Raw genomic sequence first — 24,107 nt, 5'->3', positions numbered from 1 at the left:
ATGAATGAGAGAAGTATTTCAAATTTATATCAACTGATTTTTGAAGGAGCATACAATATTTTAATCTACGTCTAACAATTATTACAAGCCAAGTGTCATGGTCATGCTTGTCCAGGGCCTGTTGCCCATGGCCGCATGCCCGATCCAACCCCCTCTAGTATACTTTCATATATTGTATTGTATTAGCTTAGTTAGCTGCTTTCTTTACATTTTCATCGTAAGTGACCACTCGCCCTTTTGCATATAGTAAGGGTGCCTGTTGGCTTTTTGTTCAGAATGCACTATATGGGGATAAGACTAACCATCACTTCCTCATACTCGGAGTAGTACTCTATAAAGCTGTTGTTGTTGCTTATTGCTTTCTAGTCTACTACAATCTTTCTTTCTTTATTCACACTCACAAAAACTTCTTACAAAACCTTTTCTCTAAACCCGTTTTTTACTCCTTCCCTAAAACGGGGGTGGAGATTGCCAGAGGTACTCGGTGTGCCACTGGCAGTCCGTATTCAAGTTGGCTGACTTGTTCGTGAGCAAGAACAAGTGCCGCACAATCGCTAAGAGAAGCTTCCGAAAGAGCGATTGTGACAATTGGTATCAGAGCCAAGTCGGCTCACAGAGAGAAGATCGGTGATCATGTCGGCGACGAAAAACCTAAACAAGTCCCATGTGGATAGGTTGGTAGAGATAGAAGAGCAAATGCTTTACCTGAGAGAGGTCCCGATAGTGTTCGTTTCCTAGAGACTCGGCTACAGAGAAGTTGCTGAGAAAGCCGATGGAATTGATGCGGTAGTGGGCCGCCTAGACAGAATTACCCGTCAGAGAATTGATGATGAGGGTAGAGACCCTCGAGACTAAAACAGCACAGTCCGGTAACTTTGAACGTGGCGATAGCTCATTGGCTCTGTTGCCCACATAGAGGAGTGCATCGAAGAGCTGGACGGCTCCCAAAAATAATACTTCAGATGGTAACCGATTTGTCTAAAGACTTTCGATCGGCCCTTGACGTCGTCAGAGCTGAGATAGCAGATGTGAGTGCTAGGGTGAATCTCACCAACCGAGCGGTAGGGAACCAAACCCCATCTGGGGAGCAATGGCAGTAAGCCGAATAAAAATCCCAGAGCCGAAGCCCTTCTGTGGGGTGTGAGAAGCAAAAGCCCTGGAAAATTTATCTTCGACCTTGAGCAATACTTCAAGGCGGCGAACACAGTGACTGAAGAGTCGAAAGTCACACTAGCAACGATCATTTGGCTGAAGATGCAAAATTGTGTGGAGATCACGATTTACAGACATACAGGAAGGACGATGCACTATTGGTACTTGGGACAGATTGAAACAAGAACTTTGCTCGCAGTTCTTCCCTGAAAATGTCGAGATCTTGGCTCGACGAAAACTCCGAGAGCTCAAGCAAACTGGTAACATCAGGGACTACGTAAAACAGTTTGCAGACTCATGTTGGACATACGAGATATGTTTGAAAAAGACAAGTCTTTTGCTTTGTTGAAGGGCGAAACCGTGGGCGAAATCAAAACTATATGAACAGAGAGTACAAGATCTCCCCTCTGCCTATGCGGCAGCTGAACAGCTATACGACCTTAGCACTGACTCGCAAGATGTGAGGAAGCAATCAACTTCCTCAAATGGGGGAAACAGAAACAGCCGTTCCAGTCCTCCCAGACCTGGGGGAGGAGACAAGAACACAGGGGGGACCGTAAATCATCCCAACTGAGATTAGGAAACAACTGGCAGGGGCCGCCGCAACAGCATAACAATTACATCCCCCTGTCTTGTTTCATATGTAGAGGGCCACACAGGGCGGGCGAATGTCCAAATCGAACCGCGTTCAATGCTTTTCAAGACACATTAGCCTCTACCTCCGAAGACAAGGCTGAACTGGAGGAGACGGTAATCGAGCCAGCTGCAGAAATTTGAGAATCACAGGATGGGGGCATTTGAATTCTTATCTGCACTCCAGAAGAAAATGGGAAAGGCGATGGAGCCACTAGAGAAAGGACTCATGTATGTGGATGCTTGGGTCAACCAGAGATCAGCCAAGAACACTATGGTCGTCTCCAGGGCCACCCATAACTTCATGCTGAAACGGAAGCCCGCCGCCTGAACTTGACCTGGGAAAGAGATGCAGGGAAGATGAAAGCTGTGAATTCTGCAGCCCTGCCGATTACGGGGATAGCAAAGAGAACTCCGGTGAAGTTAGGAGACTGGAAGGCCTCGTTGACTTCGTGATTGTCAAGATGGATGATTTCGACGTGGTATTGGGGATGGAGTTCCTACTTGAACATAAAGTCATACCAATGCCCCTCGCCAAATGTCTAGTCATTACCGGATCTACACCCACCGTAGTTTCAAAACTAGTATCAAGCAGCAAAATGGGGTGAGAATGATCTCAGCCCTCTAATTGAAGAGAGGCCTGGCCCACGACGAACCCACGTTCATTGGCCATCCCGATAGAATCAGTTGAATCCACTGAAGAGGAGATCCCCAAGACGTTCTATTTGTCTTGGAAAGTATCGGGATGTCATGCCTACAAGCTGCCAAGTCCTTACCCCCACGAAGGGGATTGACCATGAGATTGAGTTGTTACCAGGGGCAAAGCCGCCTGCAAGAATGCATATCGGATGGCCCCGCCAGAATTGGCCAAACTCCGAAAAAAGTTAGACGAATTGTTAGATGTAGGATTTATCAGACCGGCGCAAGGCCGCTTACGGAGCCCCAGTACTGTTCCAGAAGAAGAAGGATGGGAGCCTCCGGTTATGCATCGACTATCGGGCCTTGAACAAGCTCACAGTCCGCAACAAATATCCCCTTCCTATCATTGCTGACTTATTTGATCGGCTTCATGGCGCTAAGTATTTTTCGAAGTTGGACCTACGGTCGGGATATTATCAAGTCACGAATTGCTGAAGGAGACGAACCTAAGACGACCTGTTGTCACGAGATATGAAGCCTTCGAATTCCTCATGATGCCCTTTGGCCTCACCAATGCTCCAGCAACTTTCTATACCTTAATGAACCAAGTGTTTCACGAATACCTCGACAAATTCGTCGTAGTGTATCTCGATGACATTGTGGTCTATAGTGCCTCGCTAGAGAACCATCGACATCACCTCAACTAGTCTTCGAAAAGCTGGGAAAAATCAGTTGTATGTAAAGAAAGAGAAGTGCTCCTTTGCCAAGAGCGCATAAATTTCCTCGGCCACGTGATTGAATGTGGTCGAATTGGTATGGAAGAGGGCAAGGTGCCGCGATCAGAGACTGGAGGGTACCATCATCCGCGACCGAACTACGATCCTTCCTCGGGCTAGCCAACTACTATAGGTGGTTCGTAGAAAGGATTCTCGAGAAGAACAGGGCCATTAACCGAACTGTTGAAGAAAGATAGCCAATGGAGCTGGACTCCTGAATGTCAAGCCGCCTTTGAGGGCTTGAAGAAAGTGATGATTGAAGGGCCGGTCCTCGGAATTGCCGACGTGACCAAAACCATTTGAAGTAGAGACTGATGCTTCTGACTTCACGTTGGGGCGGTGTCCTCCTCCCAAGACGAACACCCCATTGCGTATGAGAGTAGGAAACTAAATGATGCCGAACGGAGGTATGCGCCTCCGAGAAAGAGATGTTAGCAGTAGTTCACTGCTTGAGGGCTTGGAGACAGTATCTCTTAGGGCCAAGTTCGTGGTCCAGGACCACAACAACTCCATCTGCCACTTCTTCAACCAACCGAAGTTGTCGTCGAAATAGGCACGGTGGCAGGAGTGTCTAGCGGAGTTCGACTTCCAACTTGAACATAGACCGGGGAAAAGTAACAAGTGGCCGATGCTCTTAGCCAAAGAAGCGAACATGCGGCCCTGTGCTGTTCGCCCGCCCTACAAGCAAGTACGTTAGTGCAACAGTACGAAAAACTGTCAAAACTCACTTGACAAACGACACAGCGGCGCAGGCCATCATAAAAGTTGGCCAAAGAGGGGAAGACACGCCAGTTTTGGGTGGAAGACGATTTACTATACACCAAGGGCAATCGCCTCTTACATCCCTAGATCCAAGGAGTTACGAAGGTCGCTGATGAAGGAGTGTCACGACATACCGTGGGCAGGACATAATGGTTGCAGAGCTTATGCTATCTGAAACAAGGCTACTATTGGCCAAGCCTTCGAGACGATGTCATGCAATTTACCAAGACTTGCCTTGTCTGCCAACAAACAAGGTCGAAAGGGCGAATTAGCGGGTCTGCTGGAACCCCTACCTGTGCCTCTAACCCATGGAAGAGCGTGTCTCTCGACTTCATCACCCATTTGCCCAAGTGGGAGAGTTCGAATCGATTTTTGTTATCATCGATCGTTTCTCAAAATATGTCACTTTCATCCCGACGCCGAAAATGTGCACAGCCGTAAAGACTGCCCACTTGTTTTCTTCAAACACATCGTGAAATTATGGCGTCCCTGCGAGCATTGTTTAGTGATCGGGACGGCAAGAATTCACTGGGACATTCTGGACAGAATTGTTCAAAATATTGGTGGTCAACAACTGAAATATCTCCTCTAGGCTATCATCCCCAAACTGACGGCAGAACGGAACGCTTCAATCCAGTATGCTCGAGGAATATCTGCGTCACTTTAACAACCAAACTAGGTAGAGAACTGGGTCCAATTGTTTTAGATTGTGGCTCAGTTCAGCTTCAATAGCCAACAGAGTTCGCGACGGAAAAACGCCCTTTCGAAGTGGTGTTGCGGATAGACAGGCCACTCATGCCATACTTGGTGGACCACCCTTATGCAGGGCAAAAGTCCTCAGGCCACATAACTTCACTAAATACTGGAGCCAAAACCTCTGAGATAGCTCGGCGCATACCTTAGAAAGAGCATCAAAGAAGGATTGGAAGAAAATGGGCTGATAAGAAAGCGAAGGGCCCTCAAGTTCAAGCCGGGGACAAGGTCCTGATCAAGACTACGACCGGAACAGTTTCGTTTTCCGAGGCCAGAAAGGACCAACAGCTAGTAAGGAAATATGGAAGGTCCAGTGGAGGTAATTGAGAAGGTCGCGGGAGAACCTTCATATAATGCGTTCAGTTTACCCTCATGGATGAAGATTTATCCTGTCATCCAATGTGAGTATCCTGAAGCCCTATTCATCCTCCGATCTCAGGAATGAACAACGAAAACATGCTTAAGGCGCCCCACGTCACGATTTGAAGAATTCCGCTGAGAAAAGAAGCTTGCATAATCCTGAATAAACGTACGCCCCGTGTTGGAAGACCCAGACGAGAAAACTGACAGAGTTCTTAGTGAAATGGAAAGATCTCCCCGACGAAGAGGTTCAATTGGGAGCGGGCCGAAGATTTGAAGAATGCAGCTCCAACCATCGCAGATTTTGAACCAAGGTCATGTTGACGGGACGTCAACCAAAATTAAGTGGGGACAATGTCACGGTCATTTGCTTGTCCAGGCCTGTTTGCCCATTGGCGCCGCATGCCCGATCCAACCCCCTATCTAACATACTTTCATATTCTGTATTGTATAGCTTAGTTAGCTTGCTTTTTTTACATTTTCATTGTAAGTGACCACTTGCCCTTTTGCATATGTAAGGGTTGCCTGTTGGCTTTTTTGTTCAAAATGCCACTATATTGGGGAATAAGACTAACCACCATCTCAATTCCCGGAGTAGTAACTCTATAAAGCTGTGTTGTTTGTTGCTTATTGCTTTCTGCGTCTTCTCAATCTTTCTTTCTTTATTCACACTCACAAAAAACTTCTTACAAAAATTTTCTTCAACCCGTTTTTAAACGTTTCCCAAAAACGGGTGGAGGTGTACCAGAACGACTCGGTGTGCCAGTCCAAGTCCTGGTTTCGAGTTGGCGACTTTTACTGAAGCAGGAACAAGTGCCCGCACAGTAATCTCTTTTAAGAAGAAACTTCCGAAAGAGCGATTGTGACACCAAGCCATAACTTTGGCACCTAATTGAAAAAGAGAAACATAGACAGGAAAGGGATTTAGTTTAGCCCTTTCCCAAAAAGAACCAAATTGCATTTCACTCTGATTGGAAAGGACCAAGATCTAATGCTTCCGAGGAACACCACTCATAGACTAATAATTGTTTAATTCCATACATATTAACATTTAAATTTGATTACATCCACAAAAATACAATAGGAACAGACAGACTGAAAAGTTTTTGGATTTAACCATATTCATTCCAATGATCCAACAGAAAACAGGAGTTTTCATTTATGTGCGGCCTTGATTGTGAATTGAAGCTTGTCCGGATTGTATAATGATGTGAGTGCTTGTTCAGGGAAGGTGCAGATGTTGAGAGGGTTTACATTGCCTGTCTTGCTGGATAACTTTGAATGGCTTGAATGAATTATATATATACAAACTGAAAGATTTGGGCTTTACCCTGTAGATTATGCGGACTCTGAATATACCTCCATAAGCTTTAACCTCCTAGTTTCAAAATTTTTCATTTTCCAAACTTTGATGGGTCACATGCCACTGCAGTTTGCGTTCAAGGAAAGTGTTCAAGTAAGCAGCACCCTGAATTATTATGAGAATTACTTTAATGTCATTCCTGTACACGACTGATTGATAATTTGAATGCATTGTTAGTTTCATTTCCTTAACTTTATTATTAACTGGGTCATTAAGATGGTTAAAATATTTGTAAATTAAAAACCTTGAATTTTATGAGCAATACAAAATAACTTAAGGAGTGTTTTGATTTTGACTTTTTTAAATATTTAAAACGTGTTTTTAAGTTGGGAAAAAATAGTTTTTATGGTACTTAGAAAGTTCAATCCATGCAGCTACGCCTTGGCATTTCTCAACTATTTTCTGTGTGGGTGGTCGAAATAACCTTTGCAGATTTGTTGGCTAATGCAAAAAATTATGGCTGGAGTCAATATCGAGCCTATAAACTGTTTCCAGCTTCACCAAGGAGTCCCAGCATTGTAAATGTGCTTCCCCGAATCCCATGAAATCTCATAAGCCTGCGTCCTAATAAGCAACAGCCGGTTCTTTTCCGTGCTGAGCAATCCACCTGCCACTGCAGTTTTCTTTTATCTTTCTTCGCTTGTATTACTCTTTCTACATTTTCCAAATGGATTTTCAACCCGGATTAGCCCATCTCTTGCAACTCACTGCTGCAGGCATTGTAGATGCGAATCACCAACCAACGTTTGCTCCACAATCAGCCAGTTTGCTCGAATTCTGCATTTCATCAGAAAATATCGTATTTATATTAAGAACGATGAATGCAAGAATTTCTGAAGATGGTTTCAAAATTAACAAAGACAAATGCAGCCCACAGCAAAAAGAACATATGACTAAGAACAGCTAGATTCCGCTTGGTTCCCAACGTCCCGGACCAGTCCCAACCCGAGGTTGAATTTTACATCTCAAATGTCTTTCTCTTTTGTGTAAAGGGCCACCCACAATCGTTAATATAGTTAATTTGCTTTCTTGAATATCAGCATCATGGCATTGAAACCTTTCTTCTGACCCACTCCCAACCACCTCAAGCCTTGTACAAAAGTTCCATCCCATCTATATAAAATCTGGCAAGTAGAGTGTTTAAAGTGAGCCAAAGGACGATAAACTGCCTATCACACCTTAGTATTGGTTACATTAGTGGTTCAGGGTTTGAGGTTGAGGTTGACCACCCTCGTAGGTGTCAGGTTTGGGAGGGAGTATGATTGTTAAATGATTAGGACCACCATTTGACATGTTTAATTTTGCTGGAAGAATACGTAAGAAAAACTGATTTTGCTAAGTCTTGAGTTTGTGGCGCATTAACAATAGATCAAAACCAGTCCCTATATCATATGGTTCTACCAATATTGAAAATTGTAAACAAAAATTAGTTTCAAAGCAATATCGATGACCTTTATTGGGAATGTCTTTGATTGTATAAAACATTTGCCTTTGAAAACTGAGTAACGTAGCCAAATTAACTGAGACCGCATTATAGTGTGTTATTATTTCCCGATTGGATAATGGCAGCAGCAGCAAGAGCAAGATTAAAAGCTTTCAATAACCTTTTTCTCCTATAAAACAAAAATTTCTGTAAAAGCATTACCTATCACAATTAAGAAAAAAGATGCATCAACACAGGAACAACTTTAACTAATAAAAATTTCCCAATATGCTATAATGGATACTTCTACCAAAGACCATTAAAAAAATAAATAACTTGTTCAAGCTTGTGCGCAGCTTGTTCTTTGCTTCTTTAAGTCATCGACTTTCCATCATCTTAATAAATCCATTTTAAATCTTCCATCTTCGGTGCAAAAGTGCTTTAAAAATGTAGAGGTCTTCCAAACTCTCAATGCAATGTTAGTGAAACTTGTTTCCACATTTCGTTAACAAACTGTTTTTACACATATTCGATTCATTGATACACCTTCTTTATCATAGATATACGACCTTCATATTAAGAAGAGAGGAACATAAGCAAATTTTAATAATATTAACCGACTATTGCTAACCTATGCCATGAAGAAAGAATTTAAGAAGGGAATATTTAACTACTTCATAATTGAAATTCAAGGTACATGATAAGATGGAAAATTGAGTGAATAAACAGAGATTTAAGGATGGGTAAAAGAATAATAATAAGAATAAATAAATAGATAACTAATGCTTACAATATTTGAATAGTGCTATTGCTTTAGTGACAACCCCAATGGTCAAACTCAAGAAATAAGACCTATGAAACTTACTCTGGATTTTTACAGGGAAAGCATGGAAGCAATATTCCTTTATGAGATCCTACCCTAAAATGACGCTGGCATAAATGCTTAAATGAGATGAAACAAGTATTTTGAAGAGAGGCTCATAATATATTAGATATTGTGAGTGAATGAGTGACTGTAAGAAAAACCCATTACCAGTCCCTCCACGCTGCAGGTGTCAATCTGAGGGTTAGTCCCACTAAGGGAGATGTTTAATCCTTAAAGCACCGAGTTGCAAACTTTGCGTTACACAAGTCTCTTTCATTTTCGTAGTAGTGGGACCATATCCAACCTGACAGAATATTGATCATAGTAACAGACGCCTTAAAATTGGATGACTCCTCGGCTAGATGGTAATTGATGCCAAATAATAATTGTGTGATACCCTCTTCATCTACAGTGTTATGTGTTTAACATCATCAGTTTTATTTAACTTAGGGCCTCAGAGGTGCCATGTTATTGTAACATCAAATTTATCCATATCACCAAAATGCATACACCATATCAATGATATTACTACAATATTTGTCTATCCATTGTTACGGCGGCAAGAACACAAAATGCAACTATCAACAACCAATCACCACAAATGGAAGGTCAAAATTGCAAATAATTCCTCAAGCCTTGAGATTATAATTGGTTCAAGCCACAGAACCGATGTTACCCAAGTTTTTGATCCAAAACCACAATAGGAAATCTGTCACAGCGATAATTTCTTGATTTACTCATTATCAATTTCATAGCTACAACTGAAATGATTTGTTATTTCAACTAGCATCATTTCATTATGAACATTATTTTGCTTTTGAAGAGAAAAACAGGTAGTTTTATATATTCACCTTGGAAAGCTCGTTGCGGATGTATGCACTTAAACACGCATATGTATCTTCCAACTCTCCATCAAACTCTGTCTAATATGATTATCCTGAAAGTATTCTGAGCTTCTCTCAAAGTTTCCCTTGAAGATATTTCGCCTTCCAAAAATGGATTGGTTTTTCAGAAATTTTGAATAGTCTAAATTCCCGGGTGGCAGTTTGCTGGCGGCTGGGCATTACTATGACATAATATACTTGTCACCAAAATGAATGAGATCGCAACTTATAGCTCTCAACCATATGATAACTAATTCATTGCTTAATTCTTAAATAGACTTAAGATAGTCATAGTCAATTTTATGAGCAACCAATAATAGATAGCACTTCACAATAGAGCTGAAGATCCAATGATTATAGTATGTATTTCCAGAACATGGTCCCTCTTTTCCAATCGACAAGTTGATGTTCAACTTCGTGTGGGTCTATGAATTGCAACAATGAAAAATTTTCAATGACATTGTGTTCGTCTCATCTAATAATTTTCTTTTATGTCCCTTTTCATAATCATAGGTCAAATGACAAAGTTTCTGGATTAATTTAGCCCTCCTTCAAAATTGTTAATTGCCCAAGTGATATAATTCTCTAGAAATTACCCCTACCCCCAATTAATTTTAAAATTTGGGTAGGTTATCATAGTTAATGTTGCCCATCAAATTTTGGAAAATGATGAACATTTTTTATTTCATTTAAAAATATTTTGTCAAGCAGTCATAAAACCAAACAAGCTAGTATTTATTAATTTTGAAAAAAAAAATATTCACATTATGTATTTAAAAAAATTTAATCTATTTATTATTATTTCACCCAATCGAATTTAAAGATTTATTTATAAGATGTACACTAAATTTTTTTAAAGTAGAAGAAAATGAAAAATGAGAATTTTTTTTAGAGATGATTTTTAAAATTTACCATTAAAAAAATTAAAAATATCATTTTGGTCCATTTACTTAAGCTTTCAAATATCTACTTTTAGTCTCTGTACTATACATTACATAAATATATTTTTAATTTATAGTGGAAAGAAGATAATAAAATAATTTTTAAAAAATAAACAATAAAGCATTACGGACTTAATTTAAATTTTTTTTGGAAGTACACGGCTTATTATTATTAGTAGTAGTAGTATTAGTGGTGGTGGTGGTAGTAGTAGTAATAATTGATAATATGTGCGTTGTGAGATTAAAATGATATTTTAATAGGAAAAAAAATAGAAATATCTTTTTGGTTCCTAGGCTTAGGTCTAGTTTCCATTTGGTTCTATATTTTAAAATGTTACACTTTTAGTTCTTAAGTTTTTATTTTGATTATAATTTAATCTTTAAGTTTCAATATATTATAATTTTACTCGGAAAGTTTGAGTATTGTTTCAAATTGAACTCTATATTTCAAAATTTACACTTTCAACCTCAACTTTTCACTATATACCTACTTTCAGATTTTACTTTTGCTTTTTATTAATTAATTAAAAAGAAGTATAATAATTATAATTAATTATATTTCTATTTTTCATCACTATTAACATTGATTCTAAAATTTCATTTCATAATTATTTTAAATTAATTAATAGACATAAAGACGGAAGCGGGTATTTAATGAAAATCCAAGGTTGAAAGTGTGAATCTTGAAACCAAAAGACCAAATTAAAACAAAATCCAAACCTCATAATTGAAATCGTAACATTTTAAAATTTAAAAACTAAATTAAAATTACATTTAAAATTTGAAACTAAAAATTTAACATTTTAAAATTAAAAAAACAAATAAAAATTAGATACATAAATGTGAATTTTTTTGTATAGATGATCCATTCACAAATACTTTTGGGGCCATTTGGATTATGGTTTTCTCAATGCCCATGAATTAAGGATGAATGTGAAGTGTATATCTGGGAATAAAATTACTGAGAATCAAAGATAACTATGTTTGGTTGTGTAGGAAATGTGTTTGGTGTTGCATGGGAATTAGGGGTGTTCAAAAAAATCGAAGGCCCGAAAAAATCGAGCAACCTAACCCAACCCAGCTGGTTTGGGTTGGTTAAAAAAAAAGGTTTGGTTTGGGTTTTTTTAAATGAACCTGAATAGGTCGGTTCGGTTCTCAGGTTCGTAGGAAAACCATTTGGTTCGAACCGAACTAGCCTAGAGACTAGACAATCGCTTAACAAGTCCAAACGATCGTTTACAAAATACTACACGATCGCTGAGTAACAAAATGTTATACGATCGCCTACCAAATGCTGCACGATCGCTGAGCTCGGCTAAACGATCGCTTAGCTACACGAACGCTAGGTAACAAAATGTTATACGATCGCCTACCCAATGCTATACGATTGCCTACAAAATGCTATACAATCGCCTACCAAATGCTATACGATCGCTGAGCTTGGCTACACGATCGCTGAGTAACAAAATGCTATATGATCGCTTATCCAATGCTATACGATTGTCTACCAAATGCTATACGATCGCTAAGCTTTGCTACACGATCGCTGAGTAACTAGGAATTGGGTGGCACTCAAAGCAGATAGATGAGTTTTCACGGCTGGAAGGAAGGAAAATTGTGGTAGGAAGGGGAAGAAGAAATGAAAACCCACACTTCTCAATGGATATGCAATTCCTTCATTTGTGTAGGGTAAAAGATACCTAGGAATTGTCTTTTCCAAGATAAATAAACAAAGCCCACCAACCAAACATGAGCTTTGTAAGCCTATTCTCAATCCCATCCTCTTTTCCTTCCAACCAAACAGTCCCTTTATGATTAATGATCCAACATCCACAAACGTATGAAATTTAACTTTCTACTTACATCAAAGCGCACTTTTATTACTAATCGTGTTAAAAGTGACCATGTCTATAGTAGATCTAATATGACTATTTTTATTGTGATCATTTTTTTCATCAAAAAATATAACGGTGAGAAAAAATGAAATAATACAAAGAAAAATAAAATCGCGAACTATCGGATTAGAGCTACAATAAATAATTGGAATAACAAAAAAAATAAAATAAAACCACGTCGTATTAGAGCTACAATAAATAGGTTATAAAATAGACAGCGCACTCTGACCCAAGTAAAATATTAGATTTGTGTGGCGCGGGTTATTAATCACAGGGACACGCGCTCATCGATAGGGAAAAAGGTATACACTCCACAGACGCGATAAAAGATGTATTTTCTCCAAAATTATAATATCATTTGTTACTAAATTTGTGACAAGCCCGAAATTTAGGATAGCTAGCATCATTTTGGTCTCATCAGCCCATCCAAGGATGCTGGCTTCCATGAATATAGCTCTGGTTTCCTCCCATGGTTGCCGTGGCCTCACTACATCACTGTCCCTGCTGCGCACATTGGCAGCAACTCGTGCTAGTCCCAATGCTGCCAGTTGCGGCAATTACTTTGCTCCTCGGCGTTCTTTGAGTTCGAAGAGCAGCGCGTTCCCTCGTGAATCCTCAATAACAGACGTTACAGTCACAAAAACTGCAACTAATTCTGCTGAAAATGGGTACTGTCAGATTTTTTCTTATACCTTCTTGTTTATTAGTTTGATTGCTAGTTTGAACTTTGAACGGTTACACTCTTGTTTAGGTGTGCTTTAATCGTATAAATGTGACTTAACGACTTACATGTTTAAATTGTTTGGACGTTTATCTAATGGTTGAGGGAAATTTTCATCGTTGAATTGGATAGGGTTTTGTTTTTCTTTGCGTATTGCCTGTCTTGTGGTAAAAGTTACAGACAAAAAGCTAAGTGGAAGGTTAAGGAAAAAAAAGGAAGGAGAAAAAAGAAAATCCGTGGCTGATGGCTCGAACTATATGCATTATATTTGGATTGCAGACTTACAAGCACTGAAAATTATTTATGGTCGAAACTGACTGACTCGTTAGTAGCTCCAAACTTCAATTTGCCTTCTGCTGTCAGGTAAAGGGGAAAAAAGGGTTTCCTAGAAACATCAAATTATCGACAACTCAAAAGTTTAAGCCGATAGGTTACGATAAATAATTTTCTTTTGTAGTGAAGAAACATTTCATTAAATAAATGAATTAAGGGGAGATCCCACTCCCAAAGCACCTAAAGGTGATTATAGAAGAGATTTTCAATTGGAAACTAAATAAGGATGATTAAAATTCTTAAAAGGCTGCCTAGTTTTGCACCAATATAAAATGGTAGATGGAACAAGTCCATGAAACTATAAAAAATTGAAAAGGAGTCCCTAAAAAAAGTTTATTACGCTCACCCCATAATGTTCAAAAGAAAGCTCGCATGATGGCCAGCCTAACCGTTTTCTTTGTACCATGAAACGGATGCCCCACCAAAAGACATGCAAGGATGTTAAAATGTTATTTGAGTAAGCTAATGACCAACCAAAGCTTCTAAAACAATATGCCAAAATCGAGAAGCAGACAAACAACGCAAAAATAGATGAGTAAGGGACTACTGACCTTGACACATGAAACACCAAGATGGAGAGATGCACATATAGGGCATAAGACATTGAAGACATCAACAGTATTAACAGCATCCAGGCTAAGCTCCCAAAGAGAATTTTGATTTTCTTAGAGTAACTATCCATTCACATGGTAGGTAATTGAGGAGGAAATGACATTACAAATTGAAAAACAAAACCAATCTCTACCTTGATAATATGTTAAATCACCCATCAACCCATAAGCTTAAGTTGATGAGTTAGGGTAAATTTAATTTTTTCAATACTCTAACCCACCTTTGTTGATTACTCTGTTAGATGCTTATTGCCTTTGCAGTAATCATGATATGTTATTGGATTTTTTCATTCTCCCAACACCTGGTATTGAATTCCCTTTTTATGACTATTTTAGGATTAGGATTTAGCATGCTCAGACTGAAATTATTGCCTTTGCAGTAATCATGTTATTAGATTTTTTCATTCTCCCAACACCTGGTATTGAATCCCCTTTTTATGACTATTTTACGATTAGAATTTAGTATGCTCAGACTGAAATTAATTTCAGGTATCCTCAATATCATCGTTTGCTACCATGTCCCTTATTCAATGAACCACCACGAGTTGAACATATGGTTGTTCTGGAAGGGGGACCTGTTATGGAATACATCTGTAAATCATTGGACCTTCCTCCACTGTATGTTCTACTACTATCATTTAGTTGTTCGTAATAATTTATTTTGCAACATAAGGTTAAGTTTAATTTAGATGAAGAAATGAATTAATAGTTTCATTGTTTGAAGGTATGTTGCAGATCTGATTCATTTTGGTGCAGTATATTATGCCCTAGTATGCCCACAGCCTCCACAAACTGCAACCCCCGAGCAAATTAGACTATTCAAAAAATTTACAGAACCATCATTTTTGAAAGGGCGAAGATCTATCAAAGGGAAAACTGTGAGAGAAGCACAGAAGACTTTCCGGATAACTCACATTGATGAGTTTGTAGAAGTTGGAACGTACTTGCGTGTTCACGTGCATCCCAAACGCTTTCCAAGGTGAAATAAACCACCTGTTTCTTTGTTTGTTTTTTTCTTTTTTAAAATTAAATGTTCATAATGGAATGATCGTTAAAATTTACAATCAATCAGGTGTTATGAAATTGATTGGAAATCAAGAATTATCGCTGTGACAGAATCCTATGTGGTTTTGGACAAACCTGCTGGTACATCGGTCTGTGGTTGAACACTTGAACCGTTAATCTCTGGCTTGAGGAATTATTTTCATTACCTTCTACTTGTGGTGATTGTTAGCAATTATGTTCTTTCTTCCTGTAACATTGATCAGGACTGATTTAGGCATTTTGGTGATATGGATATATTTACCGATCTTTCAATAAGATGGCAACTCTGAGGCTCTAAATAATAACATTTAATGATATAGACTAACCCTAATCGAGAATGACACGATTTATTTGCATAATTTTTTTTATAAAACAATTTATTTACATCAATACCATTTAGCCGAACATTCATTTCTTAGCCAGTAAGTAAGACAAATATCCTGTCAGGTTGGAGGCACTACTGACAACATTGAAGAAAGTTGTGCTACCTTTGCAACTCGTGCTTTAGGATTAACATCTCCCTTGTGGACTACCCATCAGATTGACAACTGCACTGAAGGCTGGTAACGATGTTTCTTATATATAATTCTCTGTCTAAATCCTCTATTTGAAATCTTTCTCCAGAAAAACTAAAAATCCTCTTTTCGAAATATTTGTTTTCCTTCATTTACACTTTTGCAGCGTCATTCTCGCAAGGACAAAAGAATATTGCTCCATCTTCCATCGTAAGATCAGAGTAAGTTTCATGGTCTTATTTCTTGAGTTTGACCATTGCGGTTAACTTACTTTACTAACTGGTAAAATCATTCCAAGACAATGTTTAAAAGCGACAACTCATTCCCATATTGTATAACATAAGTTTCATTTTTTTAACCATCCTCAAATCTCTGTTCATTCGCTACTTTTCCTTTCTTTATGTGTGTTATACTTTGGACATGGAGTAGTTAACTATTCCTGCCCAAATCTTCTTCATGCTCACCATACTGGTGAAATATAAAAATGCTCCTATTATTCTCTCTCTAAATATGAAGTCTTATCTCTATGATAAAGATGTTTATCAAGGAAACAAGAATTTAAGCTAGTCATTAAACATTGCATTTGAGATTGTCATTTTTAATCACTTTGAAACAAGCGGAAGTGAAAAATAGAGGGAAAAAATGGATTTTATTTTGCGATAATTCATGATAAACAAGCTGCACAAGCTGACAAGTTATTTTATTTTTAGTGGTGTTGGTAGAATATCCATTATACATATTTGAAATTTACTAGTTAAGTTATTTGTCTTGATGTCTTTCATCTCTTAATTTGATAGTAATGCTTTACAATTCTTCTTAATAGGAGAAAAAGGTTATGAAGCTTTATCTTGCGCTTGCTGCTGCTCCTGTGCCAATGGGAATAATAACACACTACATGCGGCCAATTAATATGGCTCCCAGACTCGTTTCAAAAGGCAAGTCTCCCGATCAAGCATTCACATAATAATAGGATATTGATTTGAACTATTTGTTGTAATTTGATATGTTGGGGAACATATGCATACATTTTGATTATTATCTTAAATTAGTCTTAGTTTTTCTGCCAACAAATTAATATGCAAATGGTCATCTTGGTCATATTAACATTTTAACTCCCACTCAACCCGGCACCTATGACCTCACCCATGGCCACGAATTTATCCACAAGAAGGTGTGATTGGCAGAAGTCCTTTCGGTCGATTTAAACTTCTTCTGCTTGCAGATTGTATTGATGGATGGAACCTGTGTCAGCTTGAGGTGTTGGAATGTAGAGAGGTTTCATGGCCGGATGCTGATATTGAAGCAAAATACTGTATTGAAGATTGTGGATGGCCCTTGAAAAAGAAAGCATATGAATGTAAAATCAACCTCTTGACTGGTCGGACACATCAGGTTCTTAGCGTAGTCATTCTGTTTTGGTAGTTACCGCTATTATTTCGAAACCATCTTCATAAATTCTTGCCGTCACAGTTGGGACATTGAAAATAGTTCTTAAAATGAATATGCTGTTTCCTGATGATGCAGATTCGAGCACAGCTGGCTGATTGTGGAGCACCATTGGTTGGTGATTCCATGTATATGCCTGCTGCGGTTGCAGAGATGGCTAGTCCTGGGTTGAATCCATTTGGAAAATGTAAGAAAGAGTATATGAGTGAAGAAGATAAAGGAATTGCAGTAGCAGAGTGGATTGCTCTGCACGGAAAAGAACCAGCCGTTGCTATTGGACTGCAGGCTTATGAGATTTCATGGGATTCAGGTAAACATATTTACAATGCTGGGACTCCTTGGTGGAAGCAGGAGCAATTATAGCTCAATATTGAGACCAAACCATCATTTTACATTACCAACATTCCCCGAATCTTTAAGGTTATTTCAACTACCCACCGCACAAACAGAAAAGAGTTGAGAAAGATGCTCTTTAGTTTGTATTGCTCTAAAATCAAGTCTTTGGCTTACAAAGATATCATAACCATATATAACCCAGCTTAGAAAGTTAACAAACGAAACCAACAGCATTCAATTATTAAATCAGTCGTGTACAAGCAATTACATTGCCAATTCTCATTATAGTTCAGGGGCGCTGCTGGCTTAGATCACGTTCCTGGACACAATTGCACTGACGTTGTTACTCATAAAAATTTGGGCAATGAATTTTTTGTACCAAAAGGTTGAAAGCTTTGGGGTTCTCTTCAGAGTGGCATAGTCTACATGATAAAGCCCAAACCTTTCAGTATATCCATTCATCCATTCAAAGTTATCTAGCAAAGACCAGGCAAAGTACCCTCTTACATCTGCTCCTTCCCTGGACAAGCATCACATTATATACAATGAAGAAAAGTTTCAACTCAATCACGGCTGCATAAAGAGAAACTCTTGCTTTCTATTGGACCATTGGATGGATGATATGGTTAAATTCAAACTTTTCATTCTGTACTCCCAATGGATGTAATCTAGTTTGATTTTAAATGCATGAATTCAAAAGTATACAGTCTATGAGTGATGTTCCTTGAAGCATCAGATCTCGTCTTTTCCCAATCATGGAGTGAACTGCTGTAAATTCGGTTTTATGTTTTTTGTTTTAATAATTTTTTTGGGGGCTAAATCCCCTTTTGCATGTCGCTCTTAGAAATTATGGGTCAAAATGACCCTGTTCGTACTAATTTGCCCTCCCTCAAAATGGTTAGTTGCCAAGCGAAATCATTCTCCAGTAAAATTCTTGTATGTTTAGTATATTTGAAAGATTTTGTTTTTGAGCATGGAAGAAAAGATTTGGAACCATCGAAGAAGAATAGAGAAGTTTATGTACAGGTTCCTTAAACGATTTGAGACTAGCTTAAGAGAATCTTAAAAGATCTCTAAAAACTTCCTCAGATCTCAGTTTGAGATGTTCTCGACACCGATTTGTGATTCAATGAACCAAAATTCAGGAGAAAATTTAGGTCTTTTTTAATGAATAAATAGCCTTTCTAAATTTTCATTTAACTATTAGGTTTTCTATTATAGTATGCAATTAAAATGATAGTTATTTATTTGTAATTTTTAAGAATGACTTCCCTTCCCATAGTGATTGATGATGCCACGTTCAGATGGCCACTTTCAGTACAAGGCTGGTAACGCTGGTTTCAACTACAAACATAGAATGAAGATAAGTTTTCTTTTAGAAGGTAATAAGGAAAAAGGTGATGAGGAAGGTCACTGTCAATGGCCCCTCATGCTTTCAGACGCAAATTAGACAGAAAAAATGGAAGAGATGGAATCTATAGACTATATCTAAGTTATGGTGAGAGCCTTGGATGAAGAGAAACAAAATGAAAGGATAATGTTGGAATGCCTTGAATTTGTTATTTGACTCTCTGAATGACCAAGCACGAATGTCTCATTGCCCGATTAGCATGTTGGGGTCTAGGGGTGATGCACCTTGTGGCAGCTCGGGGGTAATGAAACCTAAGTTGTATACGCATTTATGTTATTTATGAGTTTGGCCCTAGGGTTTATAGGCGTGGATATATATAAATTCTCTAATCCTAGAGGGATCTTTGCAATATGTATTATCTAATGTTTCTCTCTGATAATAAACTAATCTCTCACTCTTCCCATTATAGCTAACACACTGTTAATGAATCATGTAAATTTTTATGTCAATATTTACTCTTTATGTTTTCTCGTTTTCTTTATTTTTCGATTTCATAACAGATAATATGGAAGAAACTAAAGAAGTAGATGATTCATGTAGATAGTATTGTAGCACTGCATATACCTCATTGATGTTTCCAAAGCACCAAGGTAACTTCTCATGTAATCTATTCGTCTGGTATCATTGAGTAAATCTTCAGTTTGAGTATTGGGTTTGTTCTTCTGCCCATAACCTTCATGAAAATACAACAGTTCTTCAGGAGGAAATGCCAAAAATGTATCACCAAAGGTTTAAATTTTGTCCTGCCTTCTAATCCGCTTACCATTTTCTGTTACAAATATTGGTATATTATTGTATCTCTCCTTTATGTATGTAACTATCTTGTTCATTCCTTGAGGATTGACATATATCCATGAAATTTCAGTCTACATCAATATGAAAAACAAGTTATTTTGCCTGATATCAAAGCTGCACGTTGGAGAACAGAACTATTCGAAATTACTCACAGGTTCTCCGATTAATGTTTCTTCCTTCACTGGTGTCCAGAAAGCAAAACCTTCTATCTTAGATGATCCCAATCCTGGTTTACAGGAAGAATAGAGGCAATCTTTTACGTAGAAACTGGTATAGTGATTAATGCCAATAAAATCTGCGCCATTCTTCAATTTCTTTTTATCCTCAGTTGAAAAGTGAGGCAAATCAAGTCCCAGAGTTTCCTCCATCACTGCTGGATAGTTCCCAAATACAATTGGGTCCAGGATCCTGCATTTGAGTTGTAAACACTACAATTTATGGCAATTGAATGATATGACTTTTCTTTTTTACAGGGGCAATGTAGTGATGTTAAATGCGAAGGAATTAATACAACGGAGGCATTGAGGTTTACCAATTCATATAGAAAGAGCGAGCTCTCTCAGTTGCTAATATGTCTTCGAACAAGTCGCTAATAGGCTCATGCCACACAGCATTGATAGATATTCCAATTAGACCTCCTTGTTTAGCCTGCAAACAAGATCATAACAGATTTTCTCCCGAGTTTAAGGGTGTGTTTGGAATACATTTTCAAAGCGTTTAATTTAAAAAATAAGTCATTTTTAAAGAAATTTGAGTACTTGTCAACCACTAATAGTAGTTTTGTAAGTGTAATTTAATCTTAAATAAGAATGAGTTTTCAAAAAATATATATATTTTTTCAAGTTAATCCAAGTGGGCCCAAAAAGGATAGAGAATATCTTGATAAACTTGATAAACAGCTTACCTGATATTTGGACCTGTAAGTGTTGACAGCAGCGGCATGGGATAGAATGATATTGTGGGCAGCTACAAAGGGTTCTCTCTCTGAGTCTCCGCTGCTGCAATTACCAAATGAGCTTGAGCAACGCGACGGAGGGTAAGTCCCTTTCCTGTAGCCACGAATAACCTGGACATTTGGCTCATTGAAGGTAACCCAATACTTGACTCGATTTCCAAATGATTTGAAGCAGATATCAGCATAATATCTGAAGTCCTCCCTGAAGATAAGAAAGTGTGAAGTGTTTCTTCAGTATCAGCAGGATTGATGGGGAAAATATGTTAAAAACTTTAGTGGAATTGGGAGATTATTGCTAGTTTATTTGGATCATACTGGACTTGGGGACTCAACCAGGCTCCATATCTGTCTTCAAGTTCCTGAGGGATGTCATAGTGAGCCAATGTTACAAATGGTTCTATCCCTGAAAGCAGAAGACATGGATGTTTAGGGCAAGGACAGAAAAATTGTAAGTGATGATTTTTTTTTTTTTTTTCTGAGAACATGTAAGTGATGATTTTAAGTGTCTATCAACTTGTGAGGACATTAAATACCTCTTTTGAGAAGAGAATCAATGAGCTTGTTGTAATGATCAATCCCAGCCTTGTTCATCTCCCCAAACCTTCCTTCTGTAGGTTCATAATTCCAAAAGATACTAGTGACTATATGCCAGAGTCTATTGCCAAAAGTTTTCAAATGAAAGTTTGTCTTTGAGTACAAAAAATAGTGGGCTCAATGTTTTAAAAGGCCAAAGGTAACTCTGAGGCTTTTCCACTTTAAGAGCTGCACCTCAAAGTGGTATAAGAAGTAAGCTTTAAATTAAAAAGATAAAATAAAATAAAATCTAAATCGGTATAACTAAATGTGGCTAAACATAATACTCACATGAAAGTATAAAAAAAATTCATCCCGTCAATTGTCACTTGAAAAAAAAAAAAAAAAATCTATACCGTTGATATTATCATTAATAGGATTTGACTCGTCACCATATAGTTTTATCTTCAAATTGTCACATCTGAAAATTTTCTATTTTGTTCTTTTGCGCTACATGAGGTTGAGTGATTCTAAGTCTTAGTACCTTTTCGTAAAGGCATAAACATCTTATGGTTAAATAAAAGTGCAAGTCTGGATGGATGTTAAAAGTTAGGGTCTTATCTTGAAGCCAGTCTAAGGCGTAAGCTTCAATAATTTTTTAAAAATATTGAATAAGGTAGGAGGATTTGGCTCTTTGATCGTAAGGATTTAGAACGAGTATGTGAATTACTATCGAGTTATGCTCATGTTGACTAGAAAATGAAAGCTTACTAGGTAGTATTCTTGCCCATGAGATGGAGAAGCGGTAGCTATTCACACCAATAAAGTCCATAAGATGAACATCCTCCTATTATTTCCTCATTTTCCATAAAAATATCAACCAGAAACTCATTAGCCAAAAGAAGGGAGAAAGATGAGCTATCAAGCTGAAAAGAGCTAAGAAAAATGAAATGAGGCATTTTTAGAAGCTTGAGGATAATGATTTCAAAAACTAACCAGATATCGATTATAATGATCGACAGCAATATCTCCATTTGTTCCATCCTTAATATTGCCTGCAAAAAAAGCTCACACTCACTCACTTTTACTAGGAAGAACAGAAAAGGGTTGAAAAAACAGAGGAAAAAGCATCAGAAATGATGCAATTTGAATAATCTAACCAGGCTTATGAGTAAAAACATCCCAATTGTTAAGACCTTTACCATCACTTAAGAAAGCCCCTTCAAACTGAATGAAGTAAAAGAAGATATTATGTAAGACAAGAAAATATGGGAAGAAAATCAAGAGGAAAAAAAAAAAAAAAAGAGTAACCTGATAGGCAGAAGAAGCAGTTCCAAAAAGGAATTTTTTTGAGAATGATTTTGAATTTGTAAATTCTTCCAATGATACCTGGTTATTAGACCCAAAGAAAGCAGAAACTAATACCAAAAATTGGAGAAAAATTGCAACAAATATCAAAGAAAACTCCATAATTGGAAAACAGAGCTCTAATTGGGCTAATGGAAATTCACTTATTTAAGGTTACCACAGCAGATAATGAGATTAAAGTGTGGGAAAAGGACGTTCTCCTCTTAGGTTTTGACTTTAAAGCCACTTTTTGAATAATTATCTCTTAAATTCACTTTTAAGAGAATAATCACCCAAAAAATACCCTATTTAATTGGCAAGTTTTGAAGAATATATCAATTTTGAGTTTTAAAAATGTAATTTTTTTAGTTCTCCCATTTTTAAGGGGTAAGTACTTTTCTTAGTTGAATTTTCGAAAATTATCTTTTTAATTACATGAGTGTTTAAAAAGTGTTTTAAGTAGTTTTAATTTTTTTAAAAAATAATTATATGATTTTTAAAATCAGAAAAATATTTTTAAAAAATAATTTTAGAGAGAATATAATTTTTTTAATTTTTTTTTCCTAATTTAAAATATCATATTTTTATTTAAAATAATTAATAGAGAAATTATATAAGGGATTTTTAAAACTTAGATTTTTCAAACTAAAAAAGGTACATTTTGAGAACAAAACCACACATATTCTATAAAATTAGGAGACTAGAAAAGATATGTTTTAGACAGCTAGAAATTAGATGCACCTATTCTTCAAAAAATTCGAAGACTAAAAAAAGCATTTTTTTTTTTAATATCTAAAATCACTTTAAAAGTTTAGTAAATTCATTGGAGGAGTTGGTAATTGGTGTGATCAAGGACGACGTTATGGAAAGTTATTAAAAAAACACATTAAAAATAGAATTTAAGGGTCATTTGATTTTGCAGATATCCTAGATTCTCATGGAGGGGACATCTGGATTACTGTGTTTGTTTTGTGTTATGGGAGATGTCCCGACCTCTGAAGATTCCTGGGTATCCTAGGATGCTCAGATGGAGAGAGAGTTTTGGATGCCCTTCTGAAATTTGGATCTTCCAGATTTCCGAATTGAGGGCATCCCCATTTTACTTGTTTGTACTTCTTTTTATTTTATTATTTATCTATCTATCTATCTATCTATATATATATATATATATATATATATATATATATATATATATATATATATATATATATATATATATATATATATATATATTAATCTTCATTTGTATTATATAATTAAAATAAACACTGCCAACCATGTATATCATATATTTTTAGTTATATCATGATTCTTATTATTTTTTAGCAATATATTCAAATTTAAGTTTCAACTAATATTTATTTTATAAAAAAATCTTAAATTATAATTATTATTTTTGTTGAGAAAAACAACATATAAAAATAATATAAATTGTATCAATTTTAAAAGAAATTCAAATTGATAAAAACAAATATGTTGTATAAGTTCAAAGTATATCAAATCAATTATGAAGTAATAAATAATCGTAAGGGCATTATTAGAAATTTATATAAATTTAAGATATTCCCGAGTAGAAATCCTACGAAAACAAACACAGTTATCAAAATATTCTCAGATATGTGCAAAAATATTTT

The 24,107-nt window shown here is 36.9% G+C and overlaps 2 protein-coding genes across 7 annotated transcripts; one reads left to right on the top strand and one right to left on the bottom strand.

The window, feature by feature from the left end:
* Positions 1–12,715: 12,715 nt before the first annotated feature.
* Positions 12,716–19,422, top strand: LOC120083138 (RNA pseudouridine synthase 6, chloroplastic). Of its 4 annotated transcripts, XM_039038718.1 has the most exons (10): positions 12,721–13,114; positions 14,601–14,729; positions 14,836–15,090; positions 15,184–15,265; positions 15,603–15,718; positions 15,837–15,891; positions 16,494–16,605; positions 16,893–17,062; positions 17,195–17,426; positions 19,364–19,422. In XM_039038718.1, the coding sequence occupies exons 1-10, from the start codon at positions 12,879–12,881 to the stop codon at positions 19,405–19,407; spliced, it is 1,431 nt and encodes a 476-aa protein (XP_038894646.1). In that variant the 5' UTR covers positions 12,721–12,878; the 3' UTR covers positions 19,408–19,422. The 4 variants fall into 4 exon arrangements, with proteins under 4 accessions (XP_038894648.1, XP_038894646.1, XP_038894645.1 ...); XM_039038720.1 differs by lacking the exon at positions 19,364–19,422 and having other exon boundaries at positions 12,716–13,114; positions 16,893–17,088; positions 17,195–17,336; XM_039038717.1 differs by lacking the exon at positions 19,364–19,422 and having other exon boundaries at positions 12,726–13,114; positions 17,195–17,698.
* On the bottom strand, positions 17,623–22,642 carry LOC120083137 (beta-glucosidase 45). Of its 3 annotated transcripts, none has more exons than XM_039038713.1 (12): positions 22,438–22,640; positions 22,287–22,353; positions 22,123–22,181; positions 21,898–21,973; positions 21,147–21,221; positions 20,929–21,016; positions 20,563–20,815; positions 20,191–20,306; positions 19,811–20,066; positions 19,627–19,729; positions 19,428–19,536; positions 17,623–17,972 (listed from the first exon to the last, which is right to left on the bottom strand). In XM_039038713.1, exons 1-12 carry the CDS (start codon positions 22,594–22,596, stop codon positions 17,759–17,761), a joined length of 1,575 nt encoding a protein of 524 aa, XP_038894641.1. In that variant the 5' UTR covers positions 22,597–22,640; the 3' UTR covers positions 17,623–17,758. The 3 variants fall into 3 exon arrangements, with proteins under 3 accessions (XP_038894641.1, XP_038894642.1, XP_038894643.1); XM_039038714.1 differs by having other exon boundaries at positions 22,329–22,353; XM_039038715.1 differs by having other exon boundaries at positions 17,830–18,796; positions 22,438–22,642.
* Between the last annotated feature and the right edge of the window lie 1,465 nt (positions 22,643–24,107).

The sequence above is a fragment of the Benincasa hispida genome, chromosome 8 (genome assembly GCF_009727055.1).
Source record: "Benincasa hispida cultivar B227 chromosome 8, ASM972705v1, whole genome shotgun sequence".
In the NCBI taxonomy this organism is placed as follows: domain Eukaryota; kingdom Viridiplantae; phylum Streptophyta; class Magnoliopsida; order Cucurbitales; family Cucurbitaceae; genus Benincasa; species Benincasa hispida.
The sequence above is the reverse complement of the archived record's forward strand: the minus strand, read 5'-3'. Positions and strand labels throughout refer to the sequence as shown.